Source organism: Sciurus vulgaris (genome assembly GCF_902686455.1).
Source record: "Sciurus vulgaris genome assembly, chromosome: 2".
Taxonomy (NCBI): domain Eukaryota; kingdom Metazoa; phylum Chordata; class Mammalia; order Rodentia; family Sciuridae; genus Sciurus; species Sciurus vulgaris.
This window is the reverse complement of record NC_136462.1, coordinates 41,481,526-41,503,705: the sequence shown is the minus strand read 5'-3', so window position 1 is coordinate 41,503,705 and position 22,180 is coordinate 41,481,526. Positions and strand designations below refer to the sequence as shown.

The following is a 22,180-nucleotide window of genomic DNA, read 5'->3' as shown; positions in this document are numbered from 1 at the left end:
TTGTTTCTTCCTATATGAATAAAGTTGATCTTCCAGGAAAACTATCTACTGTTTATATTTTGATTTCTTGCAATTCCTTAGTAGTAGACATACCTCAGATTGAGAAGGACTAACATCTGATTAAATAATATACATAACCCTCATTGAAGTGATTCTCTTGCCTTCTTCTCCACCATCATCTCTTTCCACTTGCTCCCACTAACCACACCAGAATCCACCTTCACATACACCATGTTAAGTATTTTCTCTTTGCTTGTACTATACCAAGTAGTTTTGCCTTTTCTTTGATTCTTTATCTATACAAAACTCATCTTTCACCAGAACCTGTCCCTCACCTTGATCATTTCTCCTCATGACAGAGGTGGTTCCTCGGATTCCTAGAATAGATACACATCATTGCATTTACCACCTTATTTCTTAAGTTGTGTGATGTCCAGAAGTTACATTTTCATACTTAGAACAATGGCAAGAACAAAGGTATATAAAGGTTTGCATAGTGAAAAAGTGTTTAAATTCCATGAGAATTTTACTTAAATATGTAATATATATATAAGAGCAATTGAAATTATTTTCAGGATTGGGGTTATAGCTCAGTGGTAGAACATTGCTTAGTCTATCCAAGATCCTGAATTGATAGCACAGCAAATAGTTTAGACAATTTTTTTTAATGCTGCCACCTAGTGTTGATGTGTTTTGGAATATCTTAGTGAGGAACTGAGGTTTTTCTTTTTCTTTTGCTTTTTTTTTTAATGTAAAAGTAATGATTTAATGACTATAAGCAAGACAAATCAATAGAATTGTGCTTCTTTTGCAGACTGGGGACAATGAAATGTTCAGCTACAATTTTCTATACAAACGTGAAACAATATTCATATAGAATAAACAGTCTCATAAATAACTGATAGGTGATGAACAAACACCAAGTTTGACCAAAGCAAACTGAAGTGTTGGGGTATTCATGTTTTAAATTTAACATGCTTGCTCTATTTAAAAAATGCCTGTAGAAGTTCGTAATAAATTTCTTGTATTTCCAGACATTACAGAGAAGGCATACTCCATTGTTAACTGTTGTTAAAGGAATGCTTAACTTTGAAATTATTCTTCTAACATATATTAAAATAAATTTAGATAATATGTGTTCTTCCAGCAATTAGCTGTTATATTTAAGAATTTGTTTTGACTTTTCTCCAATAATACATTTGCTTTTTGATAAATAAGATTTCTATTTCTTTCTGAAAGAGCTACTACAGAAGGTCTTTCCTTAAAGCGTGGCAACACAGCAGTATTAGTTTTATATCTTAATAACAAAGTTATATTGCCTATGTCCTTTCTGCAATTAGGTGTTTTTGGTTTTTGGACACAGTTTAATATATAATTTTTGTTTGTTCCTCAGTAAGAAAGTCCTTTGAAATCAAAGGCTGAGAAAATAAAAAACAATTCATGTCTCGGTCCCAGAAAGGCTTTGGAAGAGAGTATTTCTGTTTAGCATGGTGCTAAGAGCACAGCTTTTTTTCTCATGACATGAGAACCCATCTTTCTCATGGGTTCTCATGAAGTGTTCCAGACTGGATACAGAGCATAAAATCTAGTCTCTATCCTAAAGAAATTTCCAGGAAACCAGATGGGATAACTGGATTAGTTTTCCACCCATTTTCAATTTGATATCATTGTTTCATCTGAAATTATTCTTATAAGTTCATATAATTAATTTAAGAAACTAAGTAAAAGAGCATCTTCTAAAGCCATCTTAGTATCTATTCCTTTAGTATGAGTACTCTGTAGTTGATAAGTGGAATTTTATAATAGATACTGATTCCCTAAAGTGAGGCTTTGCCTAGTTGTCTAAAAATTGTCATATAAAGTGGTTTTATGGGAAAATAATGGTAAGGATTTAACCTGTATTTAAAAATAAATATCAGTGACTATCTTTACAACTTTTATCATTTAATTTAGCAATACTTCATATCCATGTATACTCTGCAATGTGTGTACAATGAAATGTGATGAAAACAGGTAACAAGTTTGGGTGAAGGGAGTGATGGTCAAATAGAGGACTTACAGAAATGCATGTTGTTGCACTTAATAACTGGGATTTCTAAAGGTGAGATATAAATTTATTTTAAGCAAAAGGATGATCTTTACGTTTGAAAATTCACTTGTCCATAAGACTAATGAATATCAATTATTTGGAAAAGCAAAATTAATTTTTAATTAGTCTTTGTTCTTTTTTTAAAATTAATTTTTTTACTAACAGAATTACTGAATTGATGGGATATGAACCAGAGGAACTTTTGGGCCGCTCAATTTATGAATATTATCATGCTTTGGACTCTGATCATCTGACCAAAACTCATCATGACAGTAAGTATAATAAAGGAGGAACTCATGCATATTCTACTTATTTAATCTTCTCTGTGCATCCAACTTACTGGTTAAAATCAGTCTTTCTGGACTAAATTTGTTAATTTGTTATTTGAGAATACCTCTTCATAAGGGATTTTGATTATTAAATCTTTGTTACAATAAGTATCAATAAAAGAATCATTTAGTAATATATAAAACATTTAGCATTTTAAATGTAAGGGCTTTTAAACAGCCATATATTATAGAATATTTAACAGCATCATTTTCAGAATCTATACTTAAATATTCAGATCAGTGACTGCCACATAGAAGGCATTCAAGAACATACATGTTCAGTGAATGTGAAGATGTTCAACATCATGTACATGTGATAACAAAATTCCCTTGATAATAAGGTGATTCTTAATTGTATTCAAATGAATGTTATTTAAGATCCAAAAGTAAGTTAAACTTTGGAATTTCTCACCTGTGTTTTTAATATGTATCTAAACATGACTTCCAATGTAATTAGGGAGGCCCAAATGTCACTTAACAAGTATGATTAGCTTTGAACTACAGAGCCCAATTTAGGGCCTTGAATACTCATAATAGCATCAATATGATTTATTCACTGCTTTCTTCCAAATAAGTTAATTTTAGATTGCATGAATTGCCAAAAGACTACATTATGGTATCAGTTTATATTCCAATATGCTAAGTACAATTTTTTGAAGTCTTTGGTTCTTTGGAAATTATAGCAGGAATTTAAGGAAATGGTAGTACTACTTTCTTGAACATTCCCTGTGATATTAACCAATGATCATTCTCTAGTCTCACGCTTTCAACATAAATCATTAAATAACTTTCACTCACTGTTTTCTCTCATACTTGGCTTTTGTTTTATTTAAAGTGAAGACTGACAGGAAAGGAGTTTGGAGGGGGGCTTTCTCTTTCAGTTTAAATAGATAACAATGATAACATTAAAACATTTTTCCCCTTTTCTAAAACAGTGATCCACATTCAACATCTGTTTATTTGACTGAAAATTCAAAGTTTTTTCCTCTGTATCATTCTTTTTCCTTTACATTCCTAGTGTTTACTAAAGGACAAGTCACCACAGGACAGTACAGGATGCTTGCCAAAAGAGGTGGATATGTCTGGGTAGAAACTCAAGCAACTGTTATATATAACACCAAGAACTCTCAACCACAATGCATTGTATGTGTAAATTATGTTGTGAGGTAAGCCTGGGGAATAAACATTTTGGGGAGAGCAAGTAGTAACTTTTGGGGCACTTCTTATAGGAAGAAAAATTATAAGTATTAACTGAATTTTATTTTGCTCTCACTTTTCTAGTTATGATTTTTTGGGTCAACTATTCCACAGAGATTCCACTGAATACTACCAGTAGTTGTCTATCCACACTATTTTTTAATAAGACCTTGAAAAAAATACTTGATCTATGAACTAGTTTAGTTTGTTCTAGTCTTTCAGCTCTAGGTATATATTATCTATATATGCAACTCAAGGCACCTGTTATTTGTGTAGGGAGGATACTGGATTTAGAATGGTCTTGTGTTATAGCTCTGCCACTCATTAGGTGTGTGATCTTGGGGAAGTCTCATTTCTTCTAATTCCATGCATGTAGGTGCGATAATACCTGAAAAGATTTTAATGAAAATTATATGAAAGTCTGTGTGAGAATGCTATAAAATATAAAAGGCTATAAAATGACACATGGTTTTGTTATATGCTTGAACTCCTCTCTTAGTTCATTGGTTTATGACTATATGGACATCTTAAATTAATCTTGAATTTGCTCTATACCAGTAGGATCTACCCCATTTAGTCTGTTTTCCACATTACCACAACATTCTAATTCATCTTACCAGGCTGAGCTTTCTATGTGGATATCATTTTCTCACTGTTCTTATAATCTTTTAAAAAGATTTTAAATAGTTTACTATTTGAGCAAATAGTAATTCATGAATTGGGAAGCACCAAACTTAAAAGGGGTTTGGGCTGCATTGATGAAGCATAAAGGACAGACTTTAATATTGAATTTGAGAGTAATACATCTTTACAATTTTTTTTAAAGATCCCTTTATCACCCCTAAGAAAAACCCTTATTTTACCTGCATGACATCAGTTCTTATTATCATATTCCTTCGCTTCCATGGATTTAGCTCTCCCTGAAAAATCTCTGATCTTCCTCTTAGGAAGACTTTGGTTATTTGTTTTTATTCTTGCCACTAGTGACACTATCCTTCAATGTTTAAATTTTGTGTCAAAAAGAGTTCTTGTGGACTGGGGTTGTATTGTAGCTCAGTGGTAGAGTACTTGCCTAGCATGTGTGAAGCACCGGGTTCAATCCTCAGCATCACATAAATAAATAAAAATAAAGGTACTGTGTCCATCTACAATAAAAAAAATTTTTCTTTAAAGAGTTCTTGTATGACATTACCATCATGTAAGAAGATTCTTCTCTTCCATCCGCCACCGCAGCTTGCCTAAACACTTCGTGAGTTTCAGGTTTCAACTTCTTAGCCTTTCTGTGAAGGTAGCCTTCTCTGTTTTAGCAGTGATCACATTTGTACTTTTATTTCCATAAGGGGTTATAAATTTCTTGAGGGCAAGGGTTGGGCATTTTAATCTTTGTATCCTCAGTTCATTTCACATAGTGAACATGTAATAAGTTAACTAAAGTAGAAATAAAATTTACATTGAAGCCAAACAAAGCAGAAGCTGTTGTTCATCATCCTTCCTCTACCCTATTCTGTAGGTGTTATCACTATATCATCTTCCTACCCCCAAAGAAAATTAAGTACCCCTTTTTAGGAAGATGTAATCATTTTACCCAAATATCTTTATATTATAGAACCATCCTTAGGCCATGCCTTATGTATTAGCACCAGAGTTGTTTCATGCCACTGTCATTATGTGGATCAGAGTAAAAATTCCAAAGATCTGTGTCCTTCATGTACCTTACTGCAAATTTCCTTGTTACCACTACTCTTCCCAAAGGGTTTCTGAAGTTTTTAACTGAAATTAGTCAAATATTTGAATTACCTTCTGAATTTTATTAGGTCTTTATTTTATATTGGTATTTTAAAACCTGTATGTGACAAAGTATGCATAAGAGATCATGCATCTCAAGGAATATTAAAATGTTCATTTTCACAAAGGAGAATGTAAGAGAGAGGGTTATTTCACAGTCCCCCTCACCCTTATTGTTTCAAGTAATCATTTAAGAATTACTAATCTCTTTTTTTGACAGTGGTATTATTCAGCACGACTTGATTTTCTCCCTTCAACAAACAGAATGTGTCCTCAAACCAGTTGAGTCTTCAGATATGAAAATGACTCAGCTCTTCACCAAAGTTGAATCAGAGGATACAAGTAGCCTCTTTGATAAACTTAAGAAGGAACCTGATGCTTTAACTTTGCTGGCCCCAGCTGCTGGAGACACAATCATATCTTTAGATTTTGGCAGCAATGGTGGGTAGTTAGGTATTTTGTTAATCTCCTAAACTATGTTTGTTGCTGTAAGCCCCATTTCAACTATACTTTACTCTGACACTTTTTGTTAGTAACCATTTAGACATTGCTTGTACATTTTAATAGTCATCTTGAAATTATTCATTTAAATTATCTTTACTCCTATGATTTCTTTGCATTCTTGCTTTTTAAGTATTTTGGGAATTGTGCTTCTAAGTATCCTTCAGCTATTTTTTTTTCTTCCTGCTTTTATTTTCCCTAGCTACTGTTTCTATATCCTGCTGTCAGATTATCTGCACTTTTTAGTAGAGTCATATTGCAGTCAATGTAGTTGAATTAAAGGATAAATAAGAAGTCATGTCATAATAGCAAACACTGAAAATGAAAACTAGGTTATTATAATTTCAAACTTGGTTAAAATTCAATGTATAGAAAAGTTGGAATTGCAGGTCTATCCCAATATAGATTAGCAGAACGTACCAATAGTAGACTAAAAAAAACCTCACGATTGATGGTTATATCATATCTGTAAACTTTCCAATTAAGGAAACCATGGTTTACATTTTGTTCACTCAAGTGAATTACACAAATCTTGTAAAAAAGGAACAAATTTCTAGGGGTTGGGGTTGTGGCTCAGTGGTAGAGCGCTCTCTTAGCACATGAGGCCCTGGGTTCAATCCTCAGTACCACAAAAAAATAAAGGTATTGTGTCCACTTACAAATAATGTGTGTGTGTGTGTGTGTATGTGTGAGTGTGTAAAAAAGGGCAAACTTCTCTGTTAAAATTCTTAATTCTTTAGGTTGACTCATTTTTTTTTCCCCTGCAGACAACAGAAACTGGAAGACCAACAACTTGAGGAAGTTCCATTGTATAGATGATGTAATGTGCCCCTCATCCAGTGAAAAATTACAAAATATAAATTTGGCCATGTCTCCATTACTGCCTCTGAAACTCCAAAGCCACTTCGAAAGTAGTGCTGACCCAGCACTCAATCAAGAAGTTGCATTAAAATTAGAACCAAATCCAGAGTCACTGGAACTTTCTTTTACCCATGCCCCAGATTCAAGATCGCCAGCCAGTCCTTCTGATGGAAGCACTAGACAGAGTTCACCTGAGGTAAGTGCCATGGTATAAGAAAAGAAGAACTTGCAGATTTTAAAATTTCAGGTATATATTTTTAAATTTTATTTACACTTACAATTTGAACATGTCACTTTATGTAGTAATCTTAACACTTTAAAATTATTGTATAAGCTGTCAGCCTTATATAGAATTCAGCATGGTTTAGGCTCAGAGTCAGGAACATGAGAAGGAACTGGCTTCATATAAGCCCAAATGTAAAACTTAGGTTGTTTATATATTCACAGAGAATATAACTACTTGTGTGTACTCCAGGTAGCTCTAGCCTATACCTATTCACCCCTTTGAAGTGGAAAACTGTTCATCGGCAAAAGACTTAGCAAAGTTTAAATGGGAAAGGACCTTACAAGTTCTTTGCCCAATTTAGTTCAATTTTCATCACTATTTTGTAGTTCTGGGTAAGTATAACATGAAAATACAGATTATATTTAACTAGTGTTTTTTAATCCAGATGTCTTTATATTAATAGCTCTAAAATCTCAATAAAAGAGCTTTCTATTACTAAAACTATGCTCAGAAGTAGGGCAACTTTGAGCTGAATGGTAAGTGAGGCACAAGTAAGTCTCAATCAGTGGTAAAAAAAAAAAAAAAAAAATCCTACATTACTTATTGACTAAAATTGGCATGCTCAGAGTAGGAGATGTGAAATCTCAGACCTCTGGAGAATATATCTTTTGCTCTGATTGCTTAGTTGAATAGCACAAAAATGTCTGATTTGTTTTTGTCTTTTACAAAAGTAAACTAATTAAAAAAAAATACTAGAATGGATAAAGTAAAATTTTATATTTAGAATACACAACTATGGTTTTTTGGTTAGAATTCTTGCCCAGAACTTAAAAAATGGTGGTGTATCCATTAAGGTATATGCAGGTGAAAGAACTTGTTTCTGTCCTCACCCTCTAGAGTAGCTATAATATTTTTAGGTAGATCACCACAGGAATGTGCCTTCTCTGTACAGAGGCAGGTTCTAGTGAATATATCATCTGCTTAATTGGCCAATTTAGATACCATTATGGGACTTGAACTGTTAGGTAAGTTTTATTCTTTAGAATAACAGATAAGTGCATCTTTTAATCTTAATTTTTATAAATGACATCATATAGTGTAGAATATATATACTGGCAAAATTAGTTGCCCGTATAAGCTCAAACATGCAATTTTTTGTTAGATAAAATCTAATAAATGAGAGAGAATTGGTTATATGTTTTCTAAGGTCTGATGTGGAAATTGTAGACTAAAAGTAAACACATTTAATTCCCTTTACAGCCTAACAGTCCCAGTGAATACTGTTTTGATGTGGATAGTGATATGGTCAATGTATTCAAGTTGGAATTGGTAGAAAAACTTTTTGCTGAAGACACAGAAGCAAAGAATCCATTTTCAACTCAGGTACATGGATTTTTTTATTTTGTAATTAGTTTAGTTGATTTGTAGTCTAAAGGGACTAGGTTTAAACTTATTTTTCTTTTACAAGGTATGACTATTGTAAAAACTCATGTATTTGTTGTTTTAAAGGACACTGATTTAGACTTGGAAATGTTGGCCCCCTATATCCCAATGGATGATGATTTCCAGTTACGTTCCTTTGATCAGCTGTCACCATTAGAAAGCAGTTCTTCAAGCCCTCAAAGTGTGAGCACGATTTCAGTATTCCAGCAGACTCAAATGCAAGAACCTAATATTAACACCACCACTGCCACTACCACCACTGATGAATTAAAAACAGTGACAAAAGATGGGATGGAAGACATTAAAATACTGATTGCATCTTCATCTCCTACCCATGTACCTAAAGAAACTACTAGTGCCACAACACCACCACCATATAGTGATACTCAAAGTCGAACAGCCTCACCAAACAGAGCAGGAAAAGGAGTCATAGAACAGACAGAAAAATCTCATCCAAGAAGCCCTAATGTGGTATCTGTCACTTTGAGTCAAAGGTATTTATATGCAATGTTATAGTTTTTCTATTATATTATAGCAAATGTGTGATGTTACATGGTTTGTAAACAGACCACTTGCATAACATTTATGAGGCCCTGGGTTTAGTTGCCAGTACTGAATAAAAGTTGCTCTTATTTTTCATTGGATATTTGTACAACATTAGCTATATTACAGGCTAAATGGATATTGTTTGGGGGGGGAGCAGTTTAGGGGGCCTGTACCAGGAATCCTACAATTACTTAAGCATTGCTTCTACAGAATGAAGCAATGTTTGAGCAAACATCTGAATACAGCCCAGTTTTTAAGTTATAAAAATTATAGCTAGGCCTGGTGGTGTACACCTGTAATCCCAGGCCATTCAAGAGCTGAGGGCAGAAGGAATGCAAGTTTGAGGCCAGCCTCAGCAACTTAGGGAGGCCCTAAGCAACTATTGGAGATACTGTCTCTAAATGGGCTGGGAATGTGGCTTGGTGGTAAAGCACAGCTGAGTTCAATCTCCAAATCCCAAAATTTTTCTCTACATAATTTGTAATGAGATTTGACATGTTTTAAATTTAAAGATATAGAAGAAGGAGGTTTTAGGTAGTCAGTGTAGAGAAGAAAAATGATTTCTTTACTATGTCTAGACTGAACCAGCTGTCAGCAGCAATAGGAAGGAACTGCCAAAACCAGAGGATATGCTTTTCTTCTCCTGCCCTGCATCACTTCCTTGACCTACAGTGCCAAAAAGAGGCCTGCCTTTTGGGAGCTGGGAAAAAATATTGGAGCTTTAGATAAATTCAGAAATAGTTTACAAATTACTATACCACTGACTGACTTCAGACTCTGAGCTCCATTAGTCAGTGTCGTGGGCATTTGAGTGATATTAATCCTATGCTCAGTTCCTGACAGATAGTTCTTGCTTGCTGGAGTGATAAAATGGATATAATAATATAAATAACAATAACCTGTTACTTATAGCATACTATATCAGCTATAGAGAATGGGATAGTTTTCTGATCAACTGTTCCCCTTGAATTTAATATCAGGTCACTTAGTTTTAGAACATTAATTCCAATATCACAAGTAGATTTTTAACTTTCAAACTTATATAGAGGCTTTTCCCCCCCTTGCTAATAATTATTTACATAATCAAAATATTATACTAAACCAGAAGGTTAATAGTTTCAGAGTGAGAATTAAAGATAAACTATTAAAAGTACTACTACTAAGATTGTGTTTACATGATGACTGTTATGTTTCACGAATACAATATAAGAATTTAAAAACCTGCCTGTCTATATACTAGAGATTTTATACACTTTTTAAAAACAGAACAAAATGCATATATAGGAAGAGAGTTAGAGTGATATTGCTTACCCATCCGCATTCTCAACTATCTGTACAGACCAAGGAGCCATGTTGATTATATATTGTGAGAGGGAGGGGTTCTTGAAAAGCCAAAATAAATATAATTCATGTATTTGGATCTTTATTACAATTCTTCACTTAATATGTTTTATATATAGGTAGCTCAGATTTGATAACCAAATCAACACTAAAAGCAAAATTAGCATAATGAGAAGGCCAGTGAGGGAAGGATGGCTCTGGAGACCTAGAGTGTATGTACTTCCATATGTGCAACTAATTAACAGTGGGACTCTGACCAAGTTACCTAACAGGCCCCAGGTTTCTTATTTATAAAATTAGGTATGACAATATCTGTCATACGTACCTTAGAACTGGAATGAGTTTAAAATGAAGTAATGAATATGAACTATTTTATAAACTGAAACACTAAACAAATGTGAAACTGATCTTATGTTTCAGTAACCCCAAGAATATTGGTATATTATTAATTAAGTGGAATAGAAAGCTATTATTTAACTCTTTTTACCTATAATAATGTCAATTGAGTTTTGGTTGGTTCTGTTGTATAAAATAGGGTTTATAAGGCTAGGGATGTAGTTCAGTTGGTAGAGCACTTGCCTAATGTGTGAGGCTCTGAGTTCAATCCCCAGTATGGCAGCTCCCCCCAACCCCCCAATTTTCTTTAAGAAGTAAAACAGGGTTACATATAGTTTAGAAATTTTTCTGTTTTAAAAAATGAGCTTTTGGGGGAGGGGAATAGCTCAGTGATCTTGGCACTTGCCTATTACGTACAAGGCCTTGGTTAAATCCCCAGCTTTTGCTTTTAAAGTGATAAACGTTAGCAGTCAGGAAAGTTTTATTATGTATGTAAAGTTATATTTCTTAATGTTGGAAACTAAGGCATAGTATGCATTTTGTTTAAAAGAGCTTGATGGATATTTTTGAAAAATAATAACAGCCATATTTTTATCTAGAACTTTTTTCTTTTCCAGAAATACAGTTCCCGAGGAAGAACTAAATCCAAAGATACTAGCTTTGCAGAATGTTCAGAGAAAGCGAAAAATGGAAAATGATGGTTCACTTTTTCAAGCAATAGGAATTGTAAGTGTGAGAGTAACATGTTGCTTTTCTACTCTAGCTAATGTACTGTTTTCAAGTTACATATAGGCAATTCCTGTTTCTTCTAAATGCTAAAGGTACAATTTAAGAAGTTATATATTGGGCTTTCTTACTCTGTACACACTAATTTTTAAGAATCCGTTATTGGAGTAAAAATTCCAAACAATTCATTTGAGTAGTTCTCCCATTACTGCACCTTCAGTATCGCCTCTGGTCATATTTTCTTTGAGTTATTCTCCCTTATTAGTAGAACTACTGTGCTATAAGGTAAGTCTATGCTGGAATGAAGTAAGTTATAATGATATTTTCAGACCAAATTAAGCTCAAAGTATTTATAGACAGTAACAATAACGCATAGCAAATGACTCTACCATAGTTATTTTTAAGAGAAAGAATTAAAAATAATTTAGGGCAGTATTTAAGAAATCTGCCTATATGTTGCTATTAAACTTAAATGCATTTCAAACTTTAACTGTAAAAAAAATTCAACATAATAAACTTGAAATAACTTACTCTTTTTAGGGCACACTATTACAGCAACCAGATGATCGTGCAACTACCACATCACTTTCTTGGAAACGTGTAAAAGGATGCAAATCTAGTGAACAGAATGGAATGGAGCAAAAGACAATTATTTTAATACCCTCTGGTTAGTTTGTTTTGCCCTCAAACATCACAAGGACAATTAAAATAAATGAAACTTTTTTACTTAGGATTTTTTACTCCAAGTGGGAGTGATTTAGATTCCTTAGCAAGATGGAAATAGTAGCATTTAATCTACTGACTGTAATACAGGGTGATACATCAAGATGGAACTTTCATCAGTAGTAATTCTCTCTGATGTATCTAGGTCTATTGTGCTGTCAATATTGATCGAAGCTGAAGCTTGCTATTTTTTATGCCTTTTACTAAACTGATTTCTCACTCTTCTGAGCCCTCATTGTGTCCTGTAAATATTTCTGACGTAGCACCAATAATACTTGAATTGCATTTGTTACATTGCGTGGTTTTGCCCAAATGACTAAAAACCCATCCAGAAGTTACTTTGCTTTATTTCCCTAATGACCTAATGCACAATGGAAGTTAATTTATTTATGAATACTCGGGTATCTTTCTCTTTTTCAGATTTAGCATGTAGACTGCTGGGGCAATCAATGGATGAGAGTGGATTACCACAGCTGACCAGTTATGATTGTGAAGTTAATGCTCCTATACAAGGCAGCAGAAACCTACTGCAGGGTGAAGATTTACTCAGAGCTTTGGATCAAGTTAACTGAGCTTTCATGATTTCATTCCCTTTTTCTTTTTCTTTTCTTCCTTTTTTTTTTTTCTTTTTCTTCTTTTTTTTTTTTTTATTTTATTTTTCGGACACTGGTGGCTCATTACCTAAAGCAGTCTATTTATATTTTCTATATCTAATTTTAGAAGCCTGGCTTACAATACTGCACAACTCAGCTAGTTCAATTTTGATCCCCTTTCTACTTAATTTACATTAATGCTCTTTTTAATATGTTCTTTAATGCCAGATCACAGACAGCACATTTTCACAGTTCTTTGGTATTTAAACCATTGCATTGTAGTAGCATCATTTAAAAATGCACCTTTTTATTTATTTATTTTTGGCTAGGGAGTTTGTCCCTTGTTGATTTATTTTTAATAAGATGCCAATATAATTTTTTTAAGAAGGCAGTAACCTTTCATCATGATCACAAACAGTTGAAACATTTTTACTAAGTTTTTTCACATTTTACATAAACAATAATGCTTTGCCAGCAGTATATGGTAGCCACATTGCACAGATATTTTCTTAAAAAAAATACCAGCAGTTACTCATGCAAATATATCCTGCATTTATAAAAACTAGTTTTTAAGAAGAAATTTTTTTTGGCCTATAAAATTGTTAAACCTGGAACTTGACATTGTTAATCTTATAATAATGATTCTTAAATGCTGTATGGTTTATTATTTAAATGGGTAAAGCCATTTACATGATATAGAAAGATATGCATATATCTGGAAGGTATGTGGCATTTATTTGGATAAAATTCTCAGTTCAGAGAAATCATCTGATGTTTCTGTAGTTACTTTCCCAGCTCAAAAGAAAACAATACCTTATGTAGTTGTGGAAGTTTATGCTAATATTGTGTAATTGATATTAAACCTAAATGTTCTGCCCACTCTGTTGGTATAAAGATTTTGAGCAGACTGTAAACAAACAAAAAAATCATGCATTGTTAGTAAAATTGCCTAGTATGTTAATTTGCTCAAAATATGATGTTTGGTTTTATGCACTTTGTCGCTATTAACATCCTTTTTTCATGTAGATTTCAATAATTGAGTAATTTTAGAAGCATTATTTTAGGAATATATAGTTGTTGTAGTAAACATCTTGTTTTTTTCCTATGTACATTGTATAAATTTTTCATTCCTTTGCTCTTTGTGGTTGGGTCTAACACTAACTGTATTGTTTTGTTACATCAAATAAACATCTTCTGTGGACCAGGCCCCCCTTTGATCAGCTTTTATGTTTAAATAGTATTTACGTCATCTCCAGCTCATAAAATTGTTTAACAATTTAAGTACTTTATGAAAATTAAATTGTACATTTCTACATTTATCTCATTGCCATTACCTTATTGTATGCTGTGTCCCTAAATGTCATTTTAATTAATAACAATAATATTGCATTGTAAAGAGTATGTTTTTAGAAAAGAAACCTGTCTTTTATAAATTTATGAGCCTATTAAAGTATAAAACACAACAGTTTTCTAATTTTAGTATTAATGAAATGAGTGAAGCAAATCATGGACATTATAATTTTATTACTGTTGTAAAGGTTAGTGGTTCCTCTAAAGATTTCTAATCTATTCCCATTAACAGATGAATAAATTTAGACCTCAAATGATGAATGATTTGCTCAAGCCATAAAAGTAATAAATGTAGACCAAAGATTTAGCTTAAGTCTTCTGACTCTAATGTTAAATGTAGAACAAACCTTAGTTGTTTTAATCATATTGTATTTTTATTTTAAATAGCTTTCTTTTTGCTGTGCTTTCTCTTTATAAAATAGCTATTTCTCTTATAGTTTCTTTTTTTAAAAAACATTAGTATAGAAAAATATGAAAATAAGAGACAAAAACCACTGTTAATCTCTGCACCTAAAGGTAACAACAGAAAGTGCACACATTCTGTTGCTGGGGATTAAGCGGAGGCACAAATATGAAACAAGTACTCTACACTGAGCTATACCCCTAGCCCCAGAAAGTTATTTTACTGATAAATTACTAGGCTGTGCCAGAGCTTTAGGTTCTTTAGCCTGAAGTATATACATCCTGAACTAAGCTATGGATCTCTCAAATAGCTGTTCTTATCTTAGAATGGGCCTGTGATTACAATTACATGAAAATTTGGGAATATAAGTTCACAGTACTGATTAATTAAACTCAGAAATCTTGAGGGCACAGGGTATAATTCAACCCCAAATACTATACCTTGAGTACTTCTCATTTAGTTACAGATATTACCAGAGGTGACACTTTAGAATAAAGTAGTTGCTTAATCTTCCCAGGCTGGCAAAATTTATAATTCAGCTTATTCATTTAGAAAATTATTTCAGTTGAAAACCAGTTTATAATTTTTCAAACATAAATAAATGGGATTATAACACAACAGGCCAGAAGTCTGGGAAAATGACTTGTGAGAATAATGATTTAGGAGGGAATTATAGAAACAGGTGAGCTGGAAGAAAAGTACAAAGTGCTGTTGCTCAAGAAAACAAGTCATCTGGAACCTTAGAGCTATGTGTGCCCAGCCCTGTGTGCCATGAGGGATTTCTTATGTCCTTCATCCAGAGTACAACCTAACACTGTCATTCTCTCCTTATCTTCCTCTCCCCTCCCTATATATGTGCTTGCTTCCCTCTTTTCTGGTGCTATGAATGAATAACTCTAGTATTACTTTCATCCTGAGGAAACTAGGCCAGAAGGGTTTATGGTATTTTTGTTCAATCTGTTAAGTGTAGACCTGAAACAAGTTACTGAGCGAGCCTACCACTGCCAGGTACAGTGCTTATGAAATCAAAATGAATCTAAAATCTGTTGAGTACACTAGACTTCTGCTAAGCATTTTGCTTTTTATTTCACAATCTTCAAAACCCCTATGAAATTAGTACTTGTATCTAGTACTCGCATCTCATACATTTGAAAGTCTTGGAGAGTTAGCACAAGGTTCAGAGCTGCTGAGCAGACCAATCAGCGATTCCAAAGCCCATGGTGCTAACCACCCTGCAGTAAGTACTAGTCACTCCAGCAGAAATATACACTCGTCCCCTAAATTCAACTGTTCAAACAGAAATGGGAGAAAGCAATAGGAATATAGAAAACTGAGGGTCATTTGTCACTTGGAATTGAGATCACACAGGACATTGAGGGATGTCCCTAAGATAAGTGACATGAATGTAATAGAATAAAAATATTTTAAAGAATTTGTTTAGTGGATGTTGAGTCTGAACTAACTCAGATTTCTGGTAGAGAGATATCAACTCACAGGTAAACAAAGTAGTGTATGGGAAAGCACTTGAACTACAGAAGACTTATGGTGCGGCTCTCTCAGAGCTGTGTGACTTAATGGCATAATAGAAATGTTCATTTTCTTTTAAGTTTGTATAACCTCACAACCTTTCCAATCTTCATTTCCTCATGTAAACATCTAAGGTTTGAAAGATAAATTTAGAGTTACCAGCTTTGTAGAAACAAACACCTAAAAGGTAAGAATTTTAATGTAGCAATGTCAAAAACAAGTTACAAAGAATACGAAATCTTTTTTAACTTTATAATTTGGTTAGATAAAACCTTTGCATACATGTTGCTAGAGGGAACCAACAAAAATATAAAGAAGAAAAATCTTATTGGGGTATTTTAAGTTTGCCACTAACCACTTTGCTTATTTCTTCCCGTTAAATAGCGCTGAACCTGTTGTCCCATATTATTTCGCATTTAGAGCAATGTGTAGAATTTGATACGACATAGCCTCCCTGACGGATAAAAGCTACCCTTGACCACAAACCTTACTATCATCTCCTGGAGCTTTGTGTTCACACCTTCCAGAGGTTTGGACATGTTTATTCTTACCTTTAATTGACGCTTTTTACCCAGGACGCTGCCCAGACACCCGATCTCCGTGTGCTATTTAATTTCCTTCATTCCCTTGTGTCAGCTCCATTTCGAGACGCGGAGAAAGACAGGTGCATGAGAGCGGTTGGTGAGAGCTTCGGCGGGGAAAACACCAAGCACGCGGAAGGAACGCGGCTTCCCTCCCGCTCCCCGCGCGGCTGGTACTACTACATGATGAAGATGCGAAACACCAGCCGCCCGGAGAAACTTCCGCAAGCCCCGCCCTCCGCGCTGCGGGCCACGCCCCGGTACGTGCTCGGGCGCAGCTCCCCAGCGTGGGCCCCCGCCCCGGCCGCGGCCCCTGGGCCCCGAGGCTCCGGTCCGCGCGCGGCTGCTGCGTGTGCTGGGTGAGCGGCTGCGCCCGCGGCTCCCGCCTACGTGTGCAAGCGCATGTGCGAGGCCCTGCGAGCCGGGACCTGCGGGCTGGGAGGGGGCGCGACCGTGCGCCTTTGTCTTCAGTGACCCGGCAGAACCCTTCCCTCTCAATCTTGCCTTCGAGAGCTGCATCCCGAATTTCCAGCGAAAGCTTTGGGATGTGAATTTGTCCTTTGTGAAAGAAACATTTCTGAAGGCTCTGAATAGATTAGGTCTTAGTTAACTCTACTATGGCTAAAACTATAGTTTAAGTTAGTCCTCATATAATCTAATCTAGACTTGTTTAAATATATCCCCCTTAATGCCCACGAAGTGACTCAGTTTTTATTTTAAATAAAGCACTTTGAGATGTGCCTAATAAATAAATGGAACTCTAGTTGCTCCAGGGGGTGAGCTTTTGTTGGGTTGGTTTTTTGCTTGGTTTTTTAATTTGTTACGCGCCAGTTGAGATCTGTTCGTGCACAGGTTAGGTGAGTTTACGGAATACAGAAAAAGTTGAGGCCTTAAATTTAATCTCCTGAAATTTTAGTATGTTGAGTCCATGTTAATTATAAAGTACAAAGCCTAGTGTTGTTTAGAGAAAGTAAACTCACCTCTGCTTATCCATAGCTCATCATGTTTTATATTTTAAGCTGCTTTCAAGAAAAGTAATTGTTCATAGCTTTTCAAATAGAATTTCATAGAAAATGAGGACTGTTTTTAAAATTGTGGTTGATGTGTTTTAAATGATCTTTGCCAATGAAAATAGATTTATAGTATGTGTTTAGAGAGGTGCCATTCAAAATGCTATAGTGCTTTTGGTCCTGTGGATGCTTAAATCATAGATGGGCAATTCTCCACAGAGAAGCACAGGCTGGGTGGGACCTGTAATGTTCATCGAAAGGGTCATGTCTTTTAAAAAGCTGAGCCCTGTTATATATATATAGCCTGACAAGTAGACTAGGAATCTGTAAAGTCGGTTCTATCTTTAGAGATCTTTAAAATATTAAGACGTTAAAAATCACTATTTTATGTGGGATTCTTTTTTCAAATACTTTGAAATAATATTATTTGCTCTTTGGAATGGGTTTTTAAAACATGGTTTTACATAAAATGCTATGACAAAATCTATCATAGGTGTACTACACAAGTTGTGGTGTAAACCGCTATAAACTTGTCTGATTCCTAATCTGCTGTAAGATATTTAAATCAAAGCCTAATGGAGTGCTGCAACAGAAAATTAGGAGACAGCACAGCCTGGATAGGTGCTTTGCATCAGTCCATGCTGCTTCTTAGAGTCTTCTGAATGGCAAACATTTGTCACCTCTGTGAACGTGTCACTTCATCTTTAATTCCCTCACTTCTGTTTTTTAACTCTATGATAATTTATGGTTGTTTTATCTCCCCTATTAAATTCTTAGTTTCTTCAAAACACAGGTTCCCATCTGATTCATCTTTTTTCCAAAAGCCTTCTGTTCTGCTTGTACAAGAACAACTAACATAACTGAAGGTAAAAGAGAATTTCATGTGTGACAGGAGGACTGGAGAATTATGACCAGAAGAACAGAATGGACAAACAGGACTATTTTCTATTTCTTTTAGAAGAATCCATTCATTCAGTGACTCTAGTTAGGGCTGAGTGAATGCAAGATATAATAAATATTGTAGCTAGGTGCTGTTATGCACACCTCTAATCCCAGCTACTCAGGAGACTGAGGCAGGAGGATCCAAAGTCTGAGGCTGACTTAGACCCCGTCTTGAAATTTAAAAAATAAGGACTGAGGTAGTAGCTCTGTGGTAGACTGTCCCTGGGTTCAAATTCCCCAGTACTGCAAAAAACAATAATAATAAATATTGTAGAACATGGTTTCCTGCCATCCAGTGTGGTTAATTCCCATTCTTTGAGATATTTATACATTTAACTGTAATTGTGCAACTACAGTTCAAGGCTAAATAAAATGTATATTGGTCATTTAAGATATTGTAAACTGGACTGGAATGTAGATCAGTGGCGAGAGTACTTGCCTAACATGCACAAGCTGGGTTCAATCCCCAGTTCCAAAGAAAAAAAGAAAGGAAGAAAAAGATATTCTAAATGACTATTTCCTTTTCTTGAGCTATTTGTAGCTTGACAGTCTATATCACCAGCCTAGACTGCTCCCTGCAGGTGCCTCACATTTGGCCTGTCAAAAGCTAACTCCTGGTGCTTACTTCAGCAGCACATAGACTAAAACTGGAATGATACAGAGAAGACTAGTGTTGGCCCTGCATAAGGATGATGTGCAAATTCTTGAAGTGTTTCATATTTTTTAAAAGAACAACTAACTCCTTATCTATCTTCCAAATGGCTCCTCCTCCTGCATCCCCTGCTCCATGAAACAGAACTGTAGAGGTCAATTGTCATTCCTGCCTCAGCCACCACATCCAGTCTGGCACAGTCCTTTACTTCCCTTCAATTTTCACTGTGGGAACTTGAACATATATAAAAGCCAAAATCTCTCCAGTTTGGGTTGTCTCAGAAGTAGATGCTGACATAAGACTGCAGGTGGTTTATTTGGGAGTGCTTCTGGGATCAACACATGTTGAGAGAAAAAATTAGAAATGGGCAGAGCGAGACAGGAAGCTGACACACAGTCCAGTCACTGCCTTCAGCAGCCACTTGGGAATCTCCGGAGCTGGTAGGACTCAAAACTGGTCCCAAACTACTGACAGGGTCTGGCCTTTACACTGGACACCAGTCATTGGATGTAGGCTGCCCCCAGAAGGAGAAATGATCTTTCCTCAGCTTAGCATTTCACAGAAGATGAACAGCTGAAGACCATCTGCTGCATACCGACAGCCAGGAAAGTAAATATGTCATTCCTGAGACATCTGGTATCTTATCACAGCGTCACAGTACCAGCTTCCACAATTACCAACTCATGCAGGATCTTTTTTTTTTTTTTTTTTTTTCACAAATACCTCCACACATCCCTTCCCCTCCCCCATGATTTTGAACCAAATCCAGAGATTTTATTTGGAAATAATTCAATATGTATCTCTAAAAAGGATATTCTTTCTTGACAACCACAATATAACATCTAAAACTGTAAGAGTAATTTCCTTAATATCCTCAAAATAGCCAGTCAGTGACAGTTTTTTTTGGTTCTGTTTCTGTATGTTCTTTATAATCTGTCCTTTCTCTGTACTACCTCATCAGTTTTTGCCTGGGTTTCCTCTACTTCTCCCCTCATCTGCCCCGTCCCTGCCACATCACACTGTTGTCAAATTAATCTTTCTAAAACAAAATTATGATGATGTTATTTCTATATTTAGTATTCCCTCAAGGGGAGTAGTCTAATGAATATAAAACAGTAGTTGTCCTTGGGGATCAAGTGCCAGAGGACATTACTTCTTACATAATTCATTCTTGTTTTTTTTATGATGCTTTATAGGAAGGATGATTACTTTTGCTAACAGGATAATAATGATTTTTAAAATTTAGTAGCTAATGATTATCTTCAGACTTTGATTGCTTATGTAGTTGACATCAAGGCCAAAACTGCAAACCTGTGAGGAGTTTGTGATTTGTATGTATGTATGTATATGTACTGACAGAAACACAGCCAACAGACCATTTATTATTGACACAACATATTACCTCCAGTTCCCCACGGGTTATGTGATAATGGTCAGATATTCACCTGTATGTGCTGCAGGTTTTACACTATAGGAGAAGAACCCTGTAATTATGAGACTTGAAGCTTGTATGTTGCAGGGGGACATCTGCCTATGCCCATGTAGAGAAAATTGCCTTAGAATGTAAACAAATTTTCTCTAGGGAAGGAGAAGGGAAGGCTTTTATCTTTTTTTTTTTTTTTTTTTTTTTTCCTTTTTACCTTCTTATTATTTTTTTTTATTTTTTTTTTTTACCTTCTTATTTTAATCACCCTGCAATGTAAGTAAGTGACTCCAAGGGAGGTAAGTCTCTAAATCTGTTCAGCATTCTCTGTTTTTAGGATAGTCAATCATCCTTTACTGAAAAGGCTTACACTTAACAAGAACACAGAAATCCAAGGAGAAAAATCTCCCAATACAGGGCCAGGCTTTGGGATCTTCTATCTATTGTTCAAAACTCTACCAACTTCTTTCCCTTGCATCCCTTCCTCCAGTGCTAGAAGCTCCTAATATGTTCTTCTTACTTCTTTGCATCTTTGTACTTGCTTTTTCTCTGTGTCTACAGCATCGTTTCCTATCTCATCCCCATATCCTTAATAATATCCCTCTTTACAGAACTCAGTTCTACTTTAGAAAGTTAATTCTCAGGGACTGCAATAGGAGATTCTCCTAGGTGTTCCCACGTTGCATTGTGCTTAAATCTTTCACAGAATTTATCACACTAAAAGTAAGTATAATTTTATATAAAACTAAGAATATTTTATAATCTACTCGAGGTAAATTGTTAAAGCAGTGGATGGTGAGCAACTTCATGACACATGTAATCCCTTTAAATGCATCTTCAGCAATTTGGCAGTGTAGAAATTCCATGGATACACTGCTCAATGAAACAGATATAACTAGCGAAAATTTTTAAGGAACCATTTAGAGTTCTTGGAATTATCTGAAGCCGATGAAGAAACATTTATTCAAAAGAATCTACTAAATCTTGGTAAAGTAGAATGGTGAATGGTACTCAAGACTTGACCTACTGCCTACTGCCATTAGCATGAAAAAAATTCTGCTCAGATGGGTGGAACCCTCTCCTCTTTCCCCCAAGATCCAGTAAAGGAATATGGCATTTCCCTGGGAAAGGCAGGGTGCCAGCATTTTTTTTTTTTTTTTTTTTTTTTGTACTGGGGATTGAACACAGGGGCACTTAACCACTGGGCCGCATCCCCAGCTCTTTTTTATATTTTATTTTGATACAGGGTCTCGCTAAGTTACTTAGAGCCTTGCCAAGTTGCCAAGACTGGTGTTGAACTTGCAATCCTCCTGCCTCAGCCTCCTGAGCCCCTGGGATTACAGAAGTGCACCGCAATGCCCTGCAGGAGTTTTCATTTTGTTTTGCTCTATGTTGCAGAGACTAAATTCCCTGTTACATGTCGCCAAGAGATTGGAAATAACTGGTATTCCCCAGTTGGCCTTATCCCAGCGCACCCATAGGATGGGAGTTTCATTCCAGGATAGGTGGGCTGAGAATAGCAGAAGTCACAGCCACCTCCCAGAGCTCTGCCCAGAAAGCAGGAGAGTGACTTAGGGAAGGTCACTGTCTGAAACC

General features: G+C 35.2%; 1 protein-coding gene and 1 long non-coding RNA gene across 2 annotated transcripts in view; one reads left to right on the top strand and one right to left on the bottom strand.

Moving 5' to 3' along the window:
* Positions 1 to 13,902, top strand: part of HIF1A (hypoxia inducible factor 1 subunit alpha) — a 44,407-nt gene extending 30,505 nt beyond the window's left edge. The window contains 12 exon segments of the mRNA XM_079125856.1: positions 2,255 to 2,361; positions 3,437 to 3,584; positions 5,621 to 5,845; positions 6,669 to 6,714; positions 6,716 to 6,779; positions 6,782 to 6,810; positions 6,812 to 6,958; positions 8,249 to 8,371; positions 8,498 to 8,925; positions 11,272 to 11,380; positions 11,921 to 12,047; positions 12,524 to 13,902. Of these exon segments, the coding sequence (XP_078981982.1) occupies positions 2,255 to 2,361; positions 3,437 to 3,584; positions 5,621 to 5,845; positions 6,669 to 6,714; positions 6,716 to 6,779; positions 6,782 to 6,810; positions 6,812 to 6,958; positions 8,249 to 8,371; positions 8,498 to 8,925; positions 11,272 to 11,380; positions 11,921 to 12,047; positions 12,524 to 12,675 (1,705 nt within the window). The 3' untranslated portion in view covers positions 12,676 to 13,902.
* On the bottom strand, positions 13,210 to 21,281 carry LOC306653064. The gene is made up of 2 exons (XR_013761630.1): positions 20,836 to 21,281; positions 13,210 to 20,801 (listed from the first exon to the last, which is right to left on the bottom strand). It is a non-coding gene; the product is annotated as an uncharacterized lncRNA (long non-coding RNA).
* Positions 21,282 to 22,180: the final 899 nt, after the last annotated feature.